Below are 16,648 nucleotides of genomic sequence, written 5' to 3' on the forward strand. Positions count from 1 at the left end.
TGCTGGGATTAAAGGTGTGTACCACCACTGCCCAGCCTGTTCTGTGAAACTCTATAAAAAGGTGTTTATTTACGTGTGTATTCATATCTCTGTATATGTGTTTGTGTGAGTATGTGGACATGTATGTGCAGGTACTCACTAAGGCTAGAGAGGATGTCAGTGAGCTGTCTGACATAGGTGCTGGGATCTGAACACTGGTCCTCATAGCTAAGCACTCTTAACCATTGAACCATCTTTCCAATGCCCCACCTCCATTTGTTTGAGAAAAAGATCTCATGTAGCCCAAGCTGCTGTCATGTTTGCTATCGGTCAGCTTTCCTGATCATCTTGCCTCTGCTTCCTGATCGCTGGTATTACAGGTATATTGCAGCATGCCTGGCTGTTCATGAGACTCTTGAAACATTTGCTAACAGTTTGTTCAGGAAAAGATGCTCAGCCTTTGGCAGAGCCCCAAACAGGGCCCAGTCAGTGTTATGATAGATGATGATGGGTAAGTTGCAAAATAAATCTTTCCTTATGTGTTCTTCTCCTGGCATCATGTTCAAAGTGTGCTTGCTCAGAGAAGCAAATATTCAAGACCCATCCGCCTGTTGCAGGAGGGAAAAGAAATAGTTTACTTTGGATTCAATCTAGTCCAAAAGCCTTAGTGAGCTCTGTTGTAGAGGGAGTGGGCCTGCTTTTGGTCCCAGCTGCCTGGCTAGCTTCACCCCCGAAATAACCACACAGAAACTGTATTCATTTAAATACTGCCTGGCCCATTATCTCTAGCCTCTTCTTTCTTTTTCTTTTTTTTTTGGTTTTTCGAGACAGGGTTTCTCTGTGGTTTTGGAGCCTGTCCTGGAACTAGCTCTTGTAGACCAGGCTGGTCTTGAACTCACAGAGATCCGCCTGCCTCTGTGCTGGGATTAAAGGCGTGCGCCACCACCGCCCGGCTATCTCTAGCCTCTTATTGGCTAACTCTCACATTAGTTTAACCCATCTCTATTAATGTGTATCATCACTTGACTGTGGCTTACTGGCATGAGTCTAACCAGCATCCCTCTCGGGCAGGAGAACCATGGAGTCTGCCACACTGCCCTTCTTTCCAGCATTCAGTTCAGTCTGTTCCACCTATCTTTAGTTCCTCCCTGTCAAAAGACCAAGGCAGTTTCTTTATTCAACCAATGAAAGCATCACATAGACAGAAGAACCTCCTACACCAGAGCTACCTGAGTTTAGTCCTGAGGCAGGAGAGCCTTAAAAGCGAGTTAGACAGGGATTGATAAGATGGCTTAGTAGGTAAAGGAGCTTGTTACCAGGCTGCATGGTCTGAGGTTGATCTCCAGGAACCACAGGGAAAAAGAAGAGAACTGACTCGTGCAGCTTGTCCTCTATACGCCCCCATAATTGTACTCACACGATGCACACAAAAGTATAAACACAATGAGTAAGTAAATGTAGTAAAACAGTTTCAAGTGAGGAAGAAGACATTCAGGCCCATAGGGCAGTGAGGGTGGAAGGTAGAAGGTTGCCTTCTTCTATACAAACGTAAGACTGATGTATATGGAAAAAGAAATAAAATATGGACTATTGTGAAATGTCTATTACTGGGGAAAGGAAGCTTGGAGTTTCAGAACTTGGGTGTCAGTGGAGTATATTATATTGTTCTCTTGTTGAGCCTTGTAGATGGGGAAATTAGTCAGTTACTTATGCCTCTTCTTACTTCATGAGTTACTAACTGCAGTAGAGCTGGTGGAATGGTTCCTACATTCTCTTTCTCTCTTGCTTAAATTTATTTTAAAATCTAGCGTTTGCTCTTCAGGGGAATGTAGGTAAAAATCATGTTAAACTCTTCCTCTTGTCATTTTTCTCCCCGTTTGTGGGTAAATGATGAATTTTTAGGGCTTCTAACTTTTAAAGATGTCTTTATAATGTGTTTAAAATGACCTGGTTCTATGCTTTTGTCATCTGATTGATATTTTTTAACAGAAAATAATTTGTGTTTAGTTTTTTTTTTCCCTTAGGTGGCACCAGACACACGGATAATATCTGAAGACTTAATTCCTAAAATGACCTTTTTCTTTTATTCTGGAATAGTTGTATTTTACATACTAATTTTTTTCTTTCATTATTTTTCTTGTTGCTCATGGGGAATGTTTTCAAGATGAGCCTGGTAACACTGAATGTTCTTAGTGAGCCGTCTGATTTCTGTTGTGACTTGATATCAGGTTTCTTCGAATGCTTGAATTTTGCATTTCAGATGATGGCCTGTGTGTTGACATATTTGTGGTTTTAAGTTGGAAATCTTGTTTTTAAAGGTGGGTGAGGATGTCCAACACGGCATTCGGGATTTCCTAAGCAGCCAGTTGAAAGCTGTCACTGTCTTGCTGCCCTGGAAAGGTTATTGTAATTGCTGTGTACCATGTTCACTGTCCTTCAGGAAATTTTTTATCCCATTGGGGGTCAGCTTCCCGAGTCCATCTTTCTGTGCTTTCTGTTTGTCTTAGAAACTGTAAAATGGCCAGGCGGCGGTGGCGCACGCCTTTAATCCCAGCACTCGGGAGGTAGAGGCAGGCAGATCTCTGTGAGTTCAAGACCAGCCTGGTCTACAAGAGCTAGTTCCAGGACAGGCTCCAAAGCCACAGAGAAACCCTGTCTCGAAAAACAAAACAAAACAAAAAAACAACAACAACAACAAAAAAAAGAAACTGTAAAATGTTGAACAAGGATGAAATTCTGTGTTCTGATCCTAAATTTGTTTACATACAAAAATTTTACTTTTAGGGAATTAACTACAGTATTAAAGAATATCATTCATGATTCCATTAACAAAAGTTTTCTTATCCCTCAGCTGTTCATATATGTATTGCTTTGCTGCCATTCATTTATTCATCCATTATTGATTTAGTAATAGCAGTATGTGGGCCACTGGAAAAATAGCTCTGAACAAAATTTCCTTGTGGACAGTACGTTCTAGAAATCGTTTAGGTGTACTGTGCTTTCTTAGCAAACATATTTCAAATGTTTCCATGCTTTTTACTCTAAATGCCTATATAGTATATTATCTTGTTCTTGAACCATAATTTCCTTCTAATATCCTCCACCGGACATTTGGGTGAGTACTTGGTGTGTTATTGTTTTTAAGAGGCTGGTTGTATTGCTGCGAGCATCTTCATGGATGTAGTCTTAAGTCTCTCAGGCTTTGTCCATAGCCTGGATAAGTTCTTTTCTGCCATTTAGTATAATGCAACCCTAGTCAAGTTCCTCAATTGCTCAGCTTCAGTTTGTTTTTTTTGTTTTTTTTTTTTTGGTTTTTTTTTTTTTTTGGTTTTTTTTTTGAGACAGGGTTTCTCTGTGGTTTTGGAGCCTGTCCTGGAACTAGCTCTTGTAGACCAGGCTGGTCTCGAACTCACAGAGATCCGCCTGCCTCTGCCTCCCGAGTGCTGGGATTAAAGGCGTGCGCCACCACCGCCCGGCTCAGCTTCAGTTTGTAATTTCTCCTCCATACCATTAAATGTGATTATGGGTATGAAGTACTGGCATATAAGTATTCTAATAAACATTACTTCATCAGTGGGGGTTGGATAGGACCAATGAAAGTTTCTGCATGGTGACTGTGGTTACATAAAAATGCATTATACTAGCATTCCTGAGGCAGAGGCAAGTGGATTTATGTGAGTTCAAGACCAGCCTGGTTTTCATAATGATTTCCAGAACAGAAAGGACTACAAAGAGAGACCATGTCTCAAAAACAAAACAAAACAAAAAACAGGCCATGACTGGGCGGTGGTGGCGCACGCCTTTAATCCCAGCACTCGGGAGGCAGAGGCAGGCGGATCTCTATGAGTTCGAGACCAGCCTGGTCTACAGAGCTAGTTCCAGGACAGGCTCCAAAGCCACAGAGAAACCCTGTCTCAGAAAAAAAAAAAAAAAAAAACAGGCCATGGTCGTGCATACCTTCCATCCCAGCACTCAGAAGGCAGAGGCAAGCAGATCTCTGAGTTCAAGGCCAGCCTGTTCTTCATAGTGAGTCCAGGGCAGCCAGGGCTACACAGAGAAACCCTGTCTCAAGAAAAGAAAAAAATGAAGAGAACATTGTCAGTATTGTATATGTTGGGATCGTATGGTAGGATCACACTGTTAGTATTTGCAGATTGGTGCATCTGATTGTGCATATGCTGTTGGGTTGTCTGCTTGTGAAACTAGAACTCCTCCTGTCTTCTGGGGTCCACTAAAACAAAATAAAAAACAATTGAGTTTTTGGTAGTAGCCAGGACAAGATCCCTTTCCTCAGGGCTTTGATTGACTGCTGTGCTGTTTGATCCCCTGTTTCTGTTGATACCACTACCTGGCAAAGTGCTGAATTGATGTGGGGTCCTTGTTACCAAGACATTACTTTATCTGCTAGTCTAAGAAAGACTTGAGATTTGAGTTGTCCATTCAAAAGGTGGAAGAAATAGGAAAGACTGAGATTGAAAAAAGTACAGATGAAAAAAGCAGGACACTTCTCCTGTCCCTTCTGAACTGCTGTCTTCTGAGCGTTGCTGCGTAAACTGCACAGAGACATGGGGTCTGTTTTTTGTTGTTGTTTGTTTGTTTTTTGGTTTTTTGTTATTTTTTTGAGTATTGCAGATCTTTATAAACGCACATCTTTATAGTGATAACCCCAAGTTCTAACCTTAGTGGAGAAGCACAAATGGTATAAGATTTGCTTAGAAATAGAGCAGCGCTAGCAGTGAACAAAATGTCTCTATCTGGAGGATTTACTAACAATTTCTTTACTCCTTTCTTTCCCACTTCCACTCCTCCCCCCCTTTTTTAAATGCACCTAATTTCATTTTACATTCCAACCACAGTTCTCCTTCCCCCTCCTCCTACCCCGTTCATTTTTTTTTCTTTTCTTTTTTGGAATGTAAGCAAGTTTCATGTTCCCACTGCCCAGTCCATGTCTGCTTCCACATTACCACACAGAGACCTAGTATTATTTATGAATGCTTGGTCAATAGCTCAGACTTATTACTAACCAGCTATTACATTTTAAGTTAACCCATTTTCATTATTTATGATCTGCCACACCACGTTCATCCCCTGCAACCTCTGCATCTTCCCATGATTCCTTTGACTCTGCCCCTCTCCTTCCCTTCATCCTTAGTTTGGTTGCTCTGCCTACACCTCCTCCCTAACTACTGGCCAATCAGCATTTTATTAAATCAATATGGGTAACATCTTTACATTGTGCAAGGGGATTCTTCCACAGTGTTTCTAATTAAAATTAACATCACTTTTTAACTTTAACATAGTTAAGGCTACATACAACAAAAACAGCAAGTAAGAATTATAGTTACAATATCTAGTCTATTTGTATCTAGAAAAATTAGAGAAAATATTCTATTATCTATTTTATCTTTGTGATTCTAATTTACTCTTTTTTTCATAATGTCTTTAACTCCATCAAAGATCCCAGAAGGGTGGAATGTTACCTAATGATATCAGGCAGCCTGGACAGTCATATGAAGTTCTTCTGCAACGTTAGAGCATTCATCTAGAATATCTGACAGACTTTTCCTGTGAAGCAGAGAATTTTGAAGGACTGTCTTACCTTAATCTTCTTAATCTTGACAATTTGGCAGCCACTTTTTTGTGTCCTACTGGTTCAGTTTGTGCAGTAACTGTCAGCAATTGAGGCAACAACAAAAACAAAAAACAACAAAAAACATTTCTTTGCCTGTATGGCTAGCTTTTGCCATAAAGAAAGCAAGCTTCATATAGAGCTTTCTTTGATGCCCATCATCTTCTCTGAAGTACATTGGTGCTGCCAGGAGCAGACATGTCTCACTGTCATGAAAAGCCTTAGGTTATTAAACATTTTATTTCTTTTTTTTTTTTTTTTGATTTTTCGAGACAGGGTTTCTCTGTAGCTTTTGGTTCCTGTCCTGGAACTAGCTCTTGTAGACCAGGCTGGCCTCGAACTCACAGAGATCCGCCTGCCTCTGCCTCCCGAGTGCTGGGATTAAAGGCGTGCGCCACCACCGCCCGGCGGTTATTAAACATTTTAAATGGCATATTCTAAATATATTTGTGTATGATCTTGAAAACATAACTAACATGACTATATAATAATCTTTATTTTCTGCAGAAATAAAAGCAGATAGATAATAGAATTATTATATATGCAATATTCTGTCTGTGTGTATGTCTGCAGGCCAGAAGAGGGCACCAGACCTTATGACAGATGGTTGTGAGCCACCATGTGATTGCCAGGAATTGAACTCAGGACCTTTGGAAGAGCAGGCAATGCTCTTAATCACTGAGCCATCCCTTCAGCCCCCTTTACTCCTTTTTTAAAGACTTTTTATGACTCTATGCCTTCTCTTCTCTCTCAAGCCTATGTATATTTAGAGGTTTTTGCTTTGTTTTTGTTTTTTTGAGACAGAGTTTCTTTGTAGCTATCAAGCCTGTCCTGGAACTAGCTCTTGTAGACCAGGCTGGTCTCAAACTCACAGGGATCTGCCTGCCTCTGCCTCCTGAGTGCTGGGATTAAAGGCATGCACCACTACTTCTTGGCTGACCATTAGGTGTTTTAACAGGCAAAAAATCGCAGCTTTACAGAGTCAAATGCAACAAAAATGCAACACATCTTGGCTTCATTACAACAGATATAACATATCTTCAAATAATCTACAACAGTGTGCGTTAGCACACCCAACCTTCACTTTAGTTTTTAAACCTGAGCTCTGTTACCACTAGAATCACAGAGGGAAGCCAAGGCAGGAACTCAAATCTGGCTGTAATGTGTAGATAGAAGCTGATGCAGACGTCACAGAGGTGCTGCTCACTGGTTTGTTCCTTGTGACTTACTTCTCAGCCTTTTGAAGCTTACGGAACTCAGCACCACCATTAGTGTTATCTATACTCATAATGAGCTAAGGCTTCCCCATCAGTCACAGGTTAAGAAAATGCCTACAGCCCAGATATGGGGCATTTTCTCAGTGGGGTTTCCTCCTCTCAGGTGACTCTAGCTTGTGTCATAAAACAGACCAGCAAAGCTCATCTCTCCTTGGGCCCCAGGATCCTTCATTCTTGCTTTTATACTGCTTTATATTTACAAGATTTATAAAGCTTGCAAGCCAAGCTGTGAACAATTTGAGATGCAGATCTTGTTTTTTTTTGCTTGTTTGTTTGTTTGGTTGTTTGGTTTTTTGTTTTTTTTTTTTAAGTATATAGATGAATTCTTGTTGCCACAGGAGATTGAAGATTACCTGCAACTGGATTTACTGTGAGCCTCCATGTGGGTGCTGGAAATTGAACCTCTGGAAGAACACCCAGTGCTCTTGACCACTGAGCTATCTCTCGAGCACTGAGATCCAGTTTTATTTTTGTTAATTTTTTTTTTCTTTTGAGACAGGGTTTCTATGTATAGCCCTGGGTGTCAGGGAACTTACTCTATAGACCGGGCTGACCTGAAACTCAAAGTTCACCTGCCTCTGCCTCCTGAGTGCTAGGATTCAAGGTGTGCACCACCACTGCTTGCATAAGATCCAGTATTTATTTCTTTACATGTCAGCTTAATAAAATTGTCCTTAATATCAGAACTCTTGATGTAGAAGCAGGTGGATCTCAGGTGTAAGTATTGCTTATTGATGATAACTAAGAAAAGGTTAATAAATGCACAAACTGAAAACTTAAATTGGGTTGTGTGTGGCGCATGCCTTTAATCCTGGTACTTGGAAGGCAGAGGCAGGTGAATCTCTTGAGTTTGAGGCCAGCCTGGTTCACATAATAAGTTCAGGACATCAAGGACTTGTAGAGAGACCCTCAGGGGAAAAAAAAGAAAGAATGAATGAAATGAAAACATTGAATACTCGAAACTAGATGGCACATGTTTCCAGATCTTTCCTATATGTATTGGCACAGGGTAGGAAAGAAGGTATTCTATGTGGAGTCTCTGCTTTAGCATGAACAAAGCTCTAGGTTCAGTCCCTCACACTACATAAAACCAGGGGTTGTGGTACCAGCCTGTAATTCCAGCACTTAGGAATGTTGGAAGAGCCAATTTATTTTTTTATTTTTTGCTTTTTGAGACAGAGTTTCTCAGTAGCTATGGAGCCAGTCCTGGAACTTGCTCAGAGACTGGTGGATATCTGTGAGTTTGAGGCCAGTCTGGTCTACTGGGTGAATTGTAGGACATCCAGGGCTACACACAGAGAAACCCTGAATTGAAAAACAGAACAAATAATTATTTTAATTCTATGTGTGTATGTGTTTGGTTTGCTTGTTAAGACCATGCACTATGTATCTGCTGCCCATGGAGGGCAGAGGAGACAATTGAATCCCCTGAGACTGGAGTTAGATCTGGTTGTGACCCACCATGTAAGTGCTGGGAATCAAGGGTGGGTTTTCTGGAAGAACTAGTGCCCTTGCTGATGACCCATCTCTCCAGCTGATAGTAGAGACTTGTTTACGAATAGGAGCAAGGTGGAACATGGCAGACAGGGCATGGTAAAGTAATTTTATGGAACTATTTACAATAAGATTGTCAGGGGAACTTAGTATTCTCATGTAAAGCAGAAACACTACACATAATCCAAAATTTGCTGTGGAGGCACACATCTGTCATCTCAGCACTTGAGAGGCTGTCGGTTTGAACGAATGTGGCTCCCAGAGGCTTATGGGGAATGGTATTATTGGAAAGGATTAGGACAGGTGGCCTTATTGGAGGGTGTGTGTAACTGGAGGTGGGGTTTGAGGGTTCAGAAGCTCAAGCCAGGCTCAGCAGCTCACTCTTTGTTCCTACTGCCTGCTGATCCAGATGTAGAACTCTACAGTCCCTTGCCTGCCTTTTGTGCCCTCATTCTTCCCACCATAATGACAATGGAGTAAACTCTGAATTGTAAGTCAGTCCCAATGAAATGTTTTCCTTTGTAATAGTTGTTGTGGTCACAATCCCTAACTAAGACCCAGTTGGTACCTGAAGCTGGGGAATTGTTGCCATAGGACTGGCCATGTTTTTGGCTGGAGGAATATGGAGTAATTTGGGACTTTGGACTAGAAAAACAGTTGGAGACTTTAAGCATGGCTTATTGGGCCATACTAGTAGGAGCGTGGAAAACAGAGTGATTTGAATTGTGGGGTCCCGCTTAAGAGGTTTCAGAGGAGAAGAATATTAATATGTGGCCTAGAGATCATTCTTGTAATATTTGAGAGAAAGAGGATGTCCATATTGCTTAAGACATCACAGAGGTCAGCCACCTTGCAAGTGTGCAGCTTGAGAGACAGTAAGGAAGCCTGAATCTTCCTTAGATTTTGGCAGCACTTGAAGAAAGACAGAAAAAAGAAAAGGAAAAAGTAACATCTTTCTGAGTCAACTGAACTGCAGGTCTAATGGTATTGACTACCTAAGGTCTTTTAGTGAACACTTCCTGAATGTCTTTTGTGAGTTTTGTTTTAGGCAGACAGTCTTGTAGCCCAAGCTAGATTCAAATTTAGGCAGCCAAGGGTAATGTTGAATTTCTTACCATTCTGCCTCTACTTCGCCAATGCTACAGGCTTGTGTGCTACTATGCCTGATATTATACATGCCTGAGAATTGAACCCAGGTGTCTAGCACACTAAGCAAGCACTACCAACTGAGCTACTTTCTTAGCCATCTTCTGTTGTTTTAACGTTCAAACATGTTGAAAGAGAAGGGAATGAAATAGTTTGACTTTTACATTAAGATAATTTAAAGCTTTGAATTTCTTTCTCCTCCTTTAAAAAAAATAGTAAGAAAGGAGGTTTAAATAATAGTCTTTGTACTTCTGCTTCATATTTCTGCTTAATTTTTTCATACACTATATTTTGATCATGTTCTTTCCTATATTTCTACTTCTGCAATGGTAGATCCACTGCAACTACTTGGAAAATTTTAAGTGGCTTTTTTTGACTTCAACATACACGACTCCGTCTTTTTGTCCTCTTGCTGGGATTCTCAGCTCTCCTTCGGCCTTCGTTAGGATTACTAGTCCTGTGACAAAACACCATGACCAAAAGCAAGTTGAGGAGGAAAGATTTATTTGGATTATACTTCTTATCTCACTGTTCATCATCAAAGGAGGTCAGGACAGGAACCTGACGAGGCAGGAGCTGATGCAGAGGCCATAGAGATGCCACTTACTGGCTTGCTCAACCTGCTTTCTTACAGAACCCAGGACCACCAGCCCAGGGATGGCACCACCCACAATGGGCTGGGCCCTCCCCCATCAATCACTAATTAAGAAAATACCTACAGCCTAGTCTTATGGTGCCATTTTTTTTAATTAAAATTTTCTCCTTTCAGATAACTCCATAAGACCAGCCAGTAGGCTATACATTTTTACTGTCTTCAGAAGCAGTCTCTGGTCTCGTTCCTGGATCAGAGTGCTGGGACAGCCTTGGAGACTGCTTGCATTCAATACCTTATAGGGTTCTAGTTACTAGAGAGTAAAGCAGGCGGGTGGTAATAGCATGAGAACAGTGCTGGCCCCTGTTGTGAATGCTTAGGTATGGCAGAAAAGGAAACATTATTTGAAAGGGGCAGGAACAACTCTGCTTTAAAAGAGCTTCTCATCTGTTTCTTCTGTTTACAAAGTTTCATGTAGCAGAAAAAGTTCTGTGACTGGAGCCTATCAAAGGGGATTGATTGCTAAGACAGTAGAAGCTCTATTTTTCATAGTTGCTGTTGGAATTTGTGACTCTTCTTAGAGTATGTTAGCCTTTGTGAAATCCTTTCTGGAGGAGAGGGCAAAGGGATGGTGTACCTAGCTGGTTAGTATTCGGTATGCTGTGCTTTAGCCAGCTGAAAGAGGCAAGACACTGAAGTCATTTTTAGATGAGATGGATTGTGGTTACAAGAACAGACTCAAGTTTTTAGTCCTGCTGTATTCAGTTCATTTTCTTTCTTTTTTTTTTCAACCACAGTTCTCTCCAACCTACCCCTCCTCCTGCCCTTCTGCATCCTATTCATTTTCTGCAGTTCTTTTTACTGTGGTTACTGGACGTGACCTTCATTTGTGAATAGCAGCTATGTGTATGTCATTTCTCAGAAGTCTGTCGGCATTTTAGAAGGCTCTACCCACCTTTTGTACCGAGTACTGTGAGGAATTATTCGCTCATGGACATTTGTTTGGGTGGGAGCTGGGTCTAAGTTGATGTGAGAGCAGGGTAATGAATAAATGAGCTTCAGGGAGTGTTCATGATTTTAGAAAATGCCTTCAAGGTTAGGGATGTAGTTCAGTTAGTAGAGTACTTAGCTGGTGTGCACAGATCCCTCAGTTTGATCCTCAGCATCACACAAACAAGGACTGCTAACACACACCTGTAATCTCAGCACTTGGGAGCTGGAGGCAGGAACATCAGTAATTCTACAGAGCAAGAGGCCAGCCTGGGCTACATGAAAACAAACAAAACTCTCCTGGTAAAGGAATAGTAACTTTCCTATTTTCTCCTTTTTTGAATGAAATCTTTTTGGTTTTTCGAGACAGAGTTTTTCTGTGTTACAGCAGCAACTTTTCTGGAACTAGCTCTTGTAGACCAGGCTGGCCTCGAGCTCATAGAGATCCTCCTGTTTAGTGAAATCTTTGGCGTTTTTTATTTGTGTGTGTGTGTTGTTTTTTGGTTTGGGATTTTTGTTTGATTGTATTTTGATTTTTTTTTTGTATGAGATAATAGTTGTCATGAATGATTTTGGTTAGGCCAGTTAGCAATCTTCAAATTTGTGTGTATTATCAGATTTTGAAAACATGTTTAAATATCGATGCTCCAATTAACTACAAGTCCTCTCTTTGGATTTGTAAAGAAAAGCGAGTGGGAGCAGCGTTGTCAGCCTAAGAGCTGATCTTTTGAGGCTGAGACTACGTAGGTGTGAAGTATGGGGGAGCTGACATAACCAGTAGTCAGTGGGGCACCTCTGCCCTGCTTCTGCTGACTCGCCCGATGCTAGGCTTCTGTTCACTTCCTTCGTCTCTACCTTAGCCTTGTTTCTTCTCTTACCCCTTTATTACTTTATCTCCCTCCTACTTTTCCATTCGCCTAAGACCCACGTCCATTCATCTTGATCTTTTTAAACTAGTTTTCCCTTTCTACCCCAGGCCCAGAAGCCAGCTCACCTTTTCTTCATCTGGGCTGTTTAGTGACCTCTATTTTGTTAACAAATATGATTGGACCACAGAGTGGTTTGATTGGATGAGGCATGAAGACCTACTGGTGTAGCCTTAAAAGATGTCAGGCAGTTGGCAAGTAAGAATTCTAAATAAAAATTGAAACTACCACCTGTATTTTTTCAGGCCGTTGATGCTCACTGCCATCGGCTGCATCCTCCCTATGGCACTGGTAAGTGTGGGAAGGGCTGGCAACAGTTATGGTGGGCTGCTGGATTCATCCTTTCTTGGGGAAATTTTTTAATTGCAAGTTTTGTTACCTACTTGTCTTTGAGGCTAGACAGTTTGGACAGCTATAGGTAACACTAGGAAAGGAAGATAGAACTGACCATGGTCATGGGTTTTCTTGAGGTATTATCAGGAGCAGAAATTACTTAGTGCGTGCCTTACTTCATCCTCACTGCTGATGTGTTCTATATGTTAATACTTCGAATACAAAACGTGTCCTATCCAAGTGCTCTAGGATGTCACCAAATACTTTTCAATTTTGAGAAATTCCTTTAAGAATTTATTCCAAAGACACTTCACTCTTAAGAGAGGTCCTGAATGTCCATTGTGCTTTCCATCTCCTTAAGGAACAAGCTTTACCTCCCGTGATGGTTTTAGTTCATTGTAGGCAAGGGATGCAAACGTTTACTCGAGTAACTAAAATTTTTGTGTTTTGTTTTGTTTTGTTTTTTCGAGACAGAGTTTCTCGGTAGCTTTGGAGCCTGTCCTGGAAGTAGCTCTTATAAACCAGGCTGGCCTCGAACTCACAGAGATCTGCCTGCCTTTGCCTCCCAAGTGCTGGGATTAAAGGCGTGTGCAACCACTACCCGGCTATTGACCTGAATTCTTTACTAAAAGAAAACAAAGGATCCTGTCAGTCAACCCTTGAGGGATCCTGGAAACCACCACCTGGCCAAGTAACCAAAAAAAAAAAAATTTATTTATTTATTTATTTTTGATTTTTGAGACAGGGTTTCTCCTTAGCTTTTTTTTGGTTCCTGTCCTGGAACTAGCTCTAGTAGACCAGCCTGGCCTCGAACTCACAGAGATCCACCTGCCTCTGCCTCCCGAGTGCTGGGATTAAAGGTGTGCGCCACCACCGCCCAGCTAAAGTAACCAAAGTTTTAATAATGACTTGCTTGAATTTTTGAGGGGGTTAGGATTTGGTCGGAGCTTGGAAAAAAATTAGTTATTTACTAACAGACTTGAAGTGGACTTGGAACTTGAGATTGAAAAAGAATTTCACTGGAGTATTCTCTTTTAAGAACCTAGTGATGAACATACAGGGAACAAAATTAAAACCTAGACTAGGGCAGTAAATCAGAATTTCTATGCCCAGAACCAAACTGCTCTTGGACTTGCCTTCTCCAACACTGTGAACTGAAGCTTACTGCTTCAGAAGTGTTACTGTTGTGCACTGCTATCTTGCTGTGAAGAGATCACCCATGACACGGAAACTGGGGATGGCTTACAGTTTCATAGGTTAAGTCCATTATTGTCATGGTGGGAAGCCTGGTGGCATTCAGGCATTCACAGGCCACAGGAGGAGAGAGACTTTGGGCTTGTAATGGGCTTTTTGAAAGCTCAAAGCCCACCCCCCAGTAATATACTCTCCATAAGAGGCCACATTTTATGCTTGGGTTTCTCTACAAATATGAGAAACCATACTAAGGTGTCATAGCATTAGGAAGGAACATCTTAGGAAATGCTGAGGCTGTAGGCTTCTGTGCTGTTAGTCATGTTTGGAACCCCTTGCTGGTAAATAGCCACTTAAGTGTTTGTATAGATGTCGTTACCTCTGAGTGAGGAAACACTTAAGTGTTTGTATAGATGTTGTCACCTCTGAGTGAGGAAACTAAACAATGCATCTCCCTTTGGTCTCTGCGCTGCCTTCTCTTGCCTTGCTTGTGAAGCAGGAATAAAATTGAGTGGAATGTTTACAGTTCTTTAAAATAAGAAGGAAAAACTTGACTCTTCTACTGCCTCCCACTTCACTAGGTGCCTATAACACAGTGTTACCAAGTGAAAGTCTGTGTCAATTCCCTTTACAGACACAGGCCACAAAGGATGGTAGATGTTTGCGTGTTACTTTTGCGAGTACCGCTTCTCAGAAACAGTCCTTCCTGATGTGGGTAGCTAGATGTTTTCAGAAGTAGAGATCTGGAGCCGCTGGATTGGATTAAGGCTGTAGGTAATGTAGGGTATCGTGTAGGATAAATGACTACAGAAGGGACCTCATTTCCTTCAAGTGGCCTGGATTCCAGGCCAGCCTAGTCTACATAGACCCTGTCTCAAAAAATACAAATAAATGAAATGATAAAGTACATAAGCATGTGTTTCTTGTTAAGGTATAGGGCATAGAAATGTAAATTTTTTTTTGGTTTTTTTGGGTTTTTTTTTTTTTGAAAGCTATAGAAAAGTACAATGTGTTTGTAGTGGTAATTCTACTTAGCTGTTACTGAGTGGACCAGGTACATTTTATTGATCCTGGGGGTGATGTATCCTGTAATTCTTTGTAATAGTGGACACTCTAGCAAAAATTAAAGGATGCGCCTAGAAGTACATAACAAAGGAGACTTGTATGCCTTAGGAACATTTAGATGGAACCAAATGTAAAAGCAGCCCACTCAGCTTGAATGAGGTGTTGGTCTCCTGTGAGGATGCTGACAGTGTCCTCTTAAACAGCAAGCCTGGTTCACATGGGACTGATAACCGCTGTCTTTTCTCGTATCCTTCCCTATATATTTGAGAGCTTCTCTGTTGTCATACTTGGAAGTGAATGTTGTTGTCCTACCTCCTGGATCTCTGACATTAGAGGTTTCGCGTGGATCGTGCTAGTAGTCATGCATGAATTTATCAAGGCACGGCAGATTTCTTCCATTTAGTCAGTGTAACTAGCTATGGTTCTGATTCTTTTTCTCACCTTCCCTCATAGATGCAGTACCATACTTTAAAATTAAGTAGTCATGGGGCTGAGGAGATGGCTCAGGTTAAGAGCCCTGGCTGCTCTTCTTCAATTGAGTTCAATTCCCAGCAACCACATGTTTCTCACGGCCGTCTTAATAGGACCTAATGCTCTCTTCGGGTGTGCTGGTGCACATGCAGAGTACTTCTGTAAAAGGTGCTCACAGACAGGCATTGAATTAAACAAGTGACCTGTGGAGACATTAAGTGGGGTGGTGGTGGCACACACCTTTAATCCCAGCACTCAGGAGGCAGAGGCAGGCAGATCTCTGAGTTTAAGACCAATCTACAGAGGGAGTTCCAGGACAGCCAGAGAAACTGTTGTTTGGTGGCCAGGGTATTGGGGTGGGGGATGGGACGAATGACTCTTAAGCAGCTAGATATATGGTTATGTGAACTGATGTGTGGGCATGTTTACTATGTTCTGAGGTAGCAGCCCACTACCAGGTCCTCTTTCCCTGTATGGGGATCAGCAGTGTAAGTAGTTTCTAGTAACACAGTTGCCACTCTCCTAACTTCCAAAATTATAGATATTTTGAGACATATGGGTATGTTTTATTCTTTCCCTGATCATGTGTGTGGTGTGTGTGTGAGTCACCTGTGAGATGTGAAGACAGCTGTAGGAGTAGGCTGTTTCCTTCCACATGGTTTCCAGGGATTGGCTTCAGTTAATGAAGCTTGCATAGCAATCAGTTACTTTTAAAAATACCTCACGGGCCCAATTATTTTTTTAAGTTACCATTTTGTTTTTGAGACAAGGTCCCATGTTGCCCAGGCTCCTGGTGTTGAACGATTTTGAACTCCTCCTGATTCTCCAATCTCCTGCTGGTATTCTAGGCATGCACTATGGTGTTTTACTTTTTTGTTTGCTTGTTTGTTTAATCAACTTTATTGAAACTATTTTGTTTTTGGTTTTTTTTTGTTGTTGTTGTTGGTTTTTTTTTTTTTTTGAGACAGGGTTTCTCTGTGTAGCCCTAGCTGTCCTGGAACTTACTCTGTAGACCAGGCTGGCCTCAAACTCCGAGATCCACCTACCTCTTCCTCTGGAGTGGTGCTGCAATTAAAGGCGTGAGCCACCACCGCCTGACTCAATTTTTTTAAAATATGGACTTTATATGAAGCCCTAGCTGATTTGGTACTCACTTATGTAGTTCAAGCTAGCCTCAAACTGATAGGATTCCCCTGCCTCAGCCTTCTAAGTACTATGACTGTAGATGTGTGCTATCATGCCTAGCATTGCTTTATAGAAACTTTCATGTAGGAATAAGTTTCCAGTTTTAAATTTTTCCATTATATGTTTTTTTGTTCATTTGTTTGTTTGTTTCTGAGACAGGGTTTCTCAGTGTGGTTTTAGTGCCTGTCCTGGAACTAGCTCTTGTAGACTAGGCTGTACTAACCCACAGAGATACGCCTGCCTCTGCCGCCCGAGTGTTGGGATATATCTATCTGTTTAGCAATTATCATTAACCTGGCATTGTTTGTTTGTTTGAGAACATGTTTTATTGTGTAGACCAGCCTATCCTTGAACTCACAAAGACTGGCCT

The 16,648-nt window shown here is 41.4% G+C and overlaps 1 protein-coding gene across 7 annotated transcripts in view; it reads left to right on the plus strand.

Annotated features, from left to right (window-relative positions):
• The window catches only part of Arih2 (ariadne RBR E3 ubiquitin protein ligase 2), a 57,313-nt gene that overhangs the window by 17,613 nt on the left and 23,052 nt on the right, over positions 1 to 16,648 (plus strand). For 2 of the 7 annotated variants that reach the window (XM_075964596.1, XM_075964597.1), the window contains exon 3: positions 12,279 to 12,324. The exons of the other annotated variants lie outside the window; for them this stretch is intronic. In XM_075964596.1, coding sequence (XP_075820711.1) covers positions 12,286 to 12,324 — 39 coding nt within the window. In that variant the 5' untranslated portion in view covers positions 12,279 to 12,285. The remainder of the gene's footprint in view (positions 1 to 12,278; positions 12,325 to 16,648) is intronic. 7 annotated transcript variants of the gene reach the window in all.

The sequence above is a fragment of the Microtus pennsylvanicus genome, chromosome 3 (assembly GCF_037038515.1).
Source record: "Microtus pennsylvanicus isolate mMicPen1 chromosome 3, mMicPen1.hap1, whole genome shotgun sequence".
Lineage (NCBI taxonomy): Eukaryota > Metazoa > Chordata > Mammalia > Rodentia > Cricetidae > Microtus > Microtus pennsylvanicus.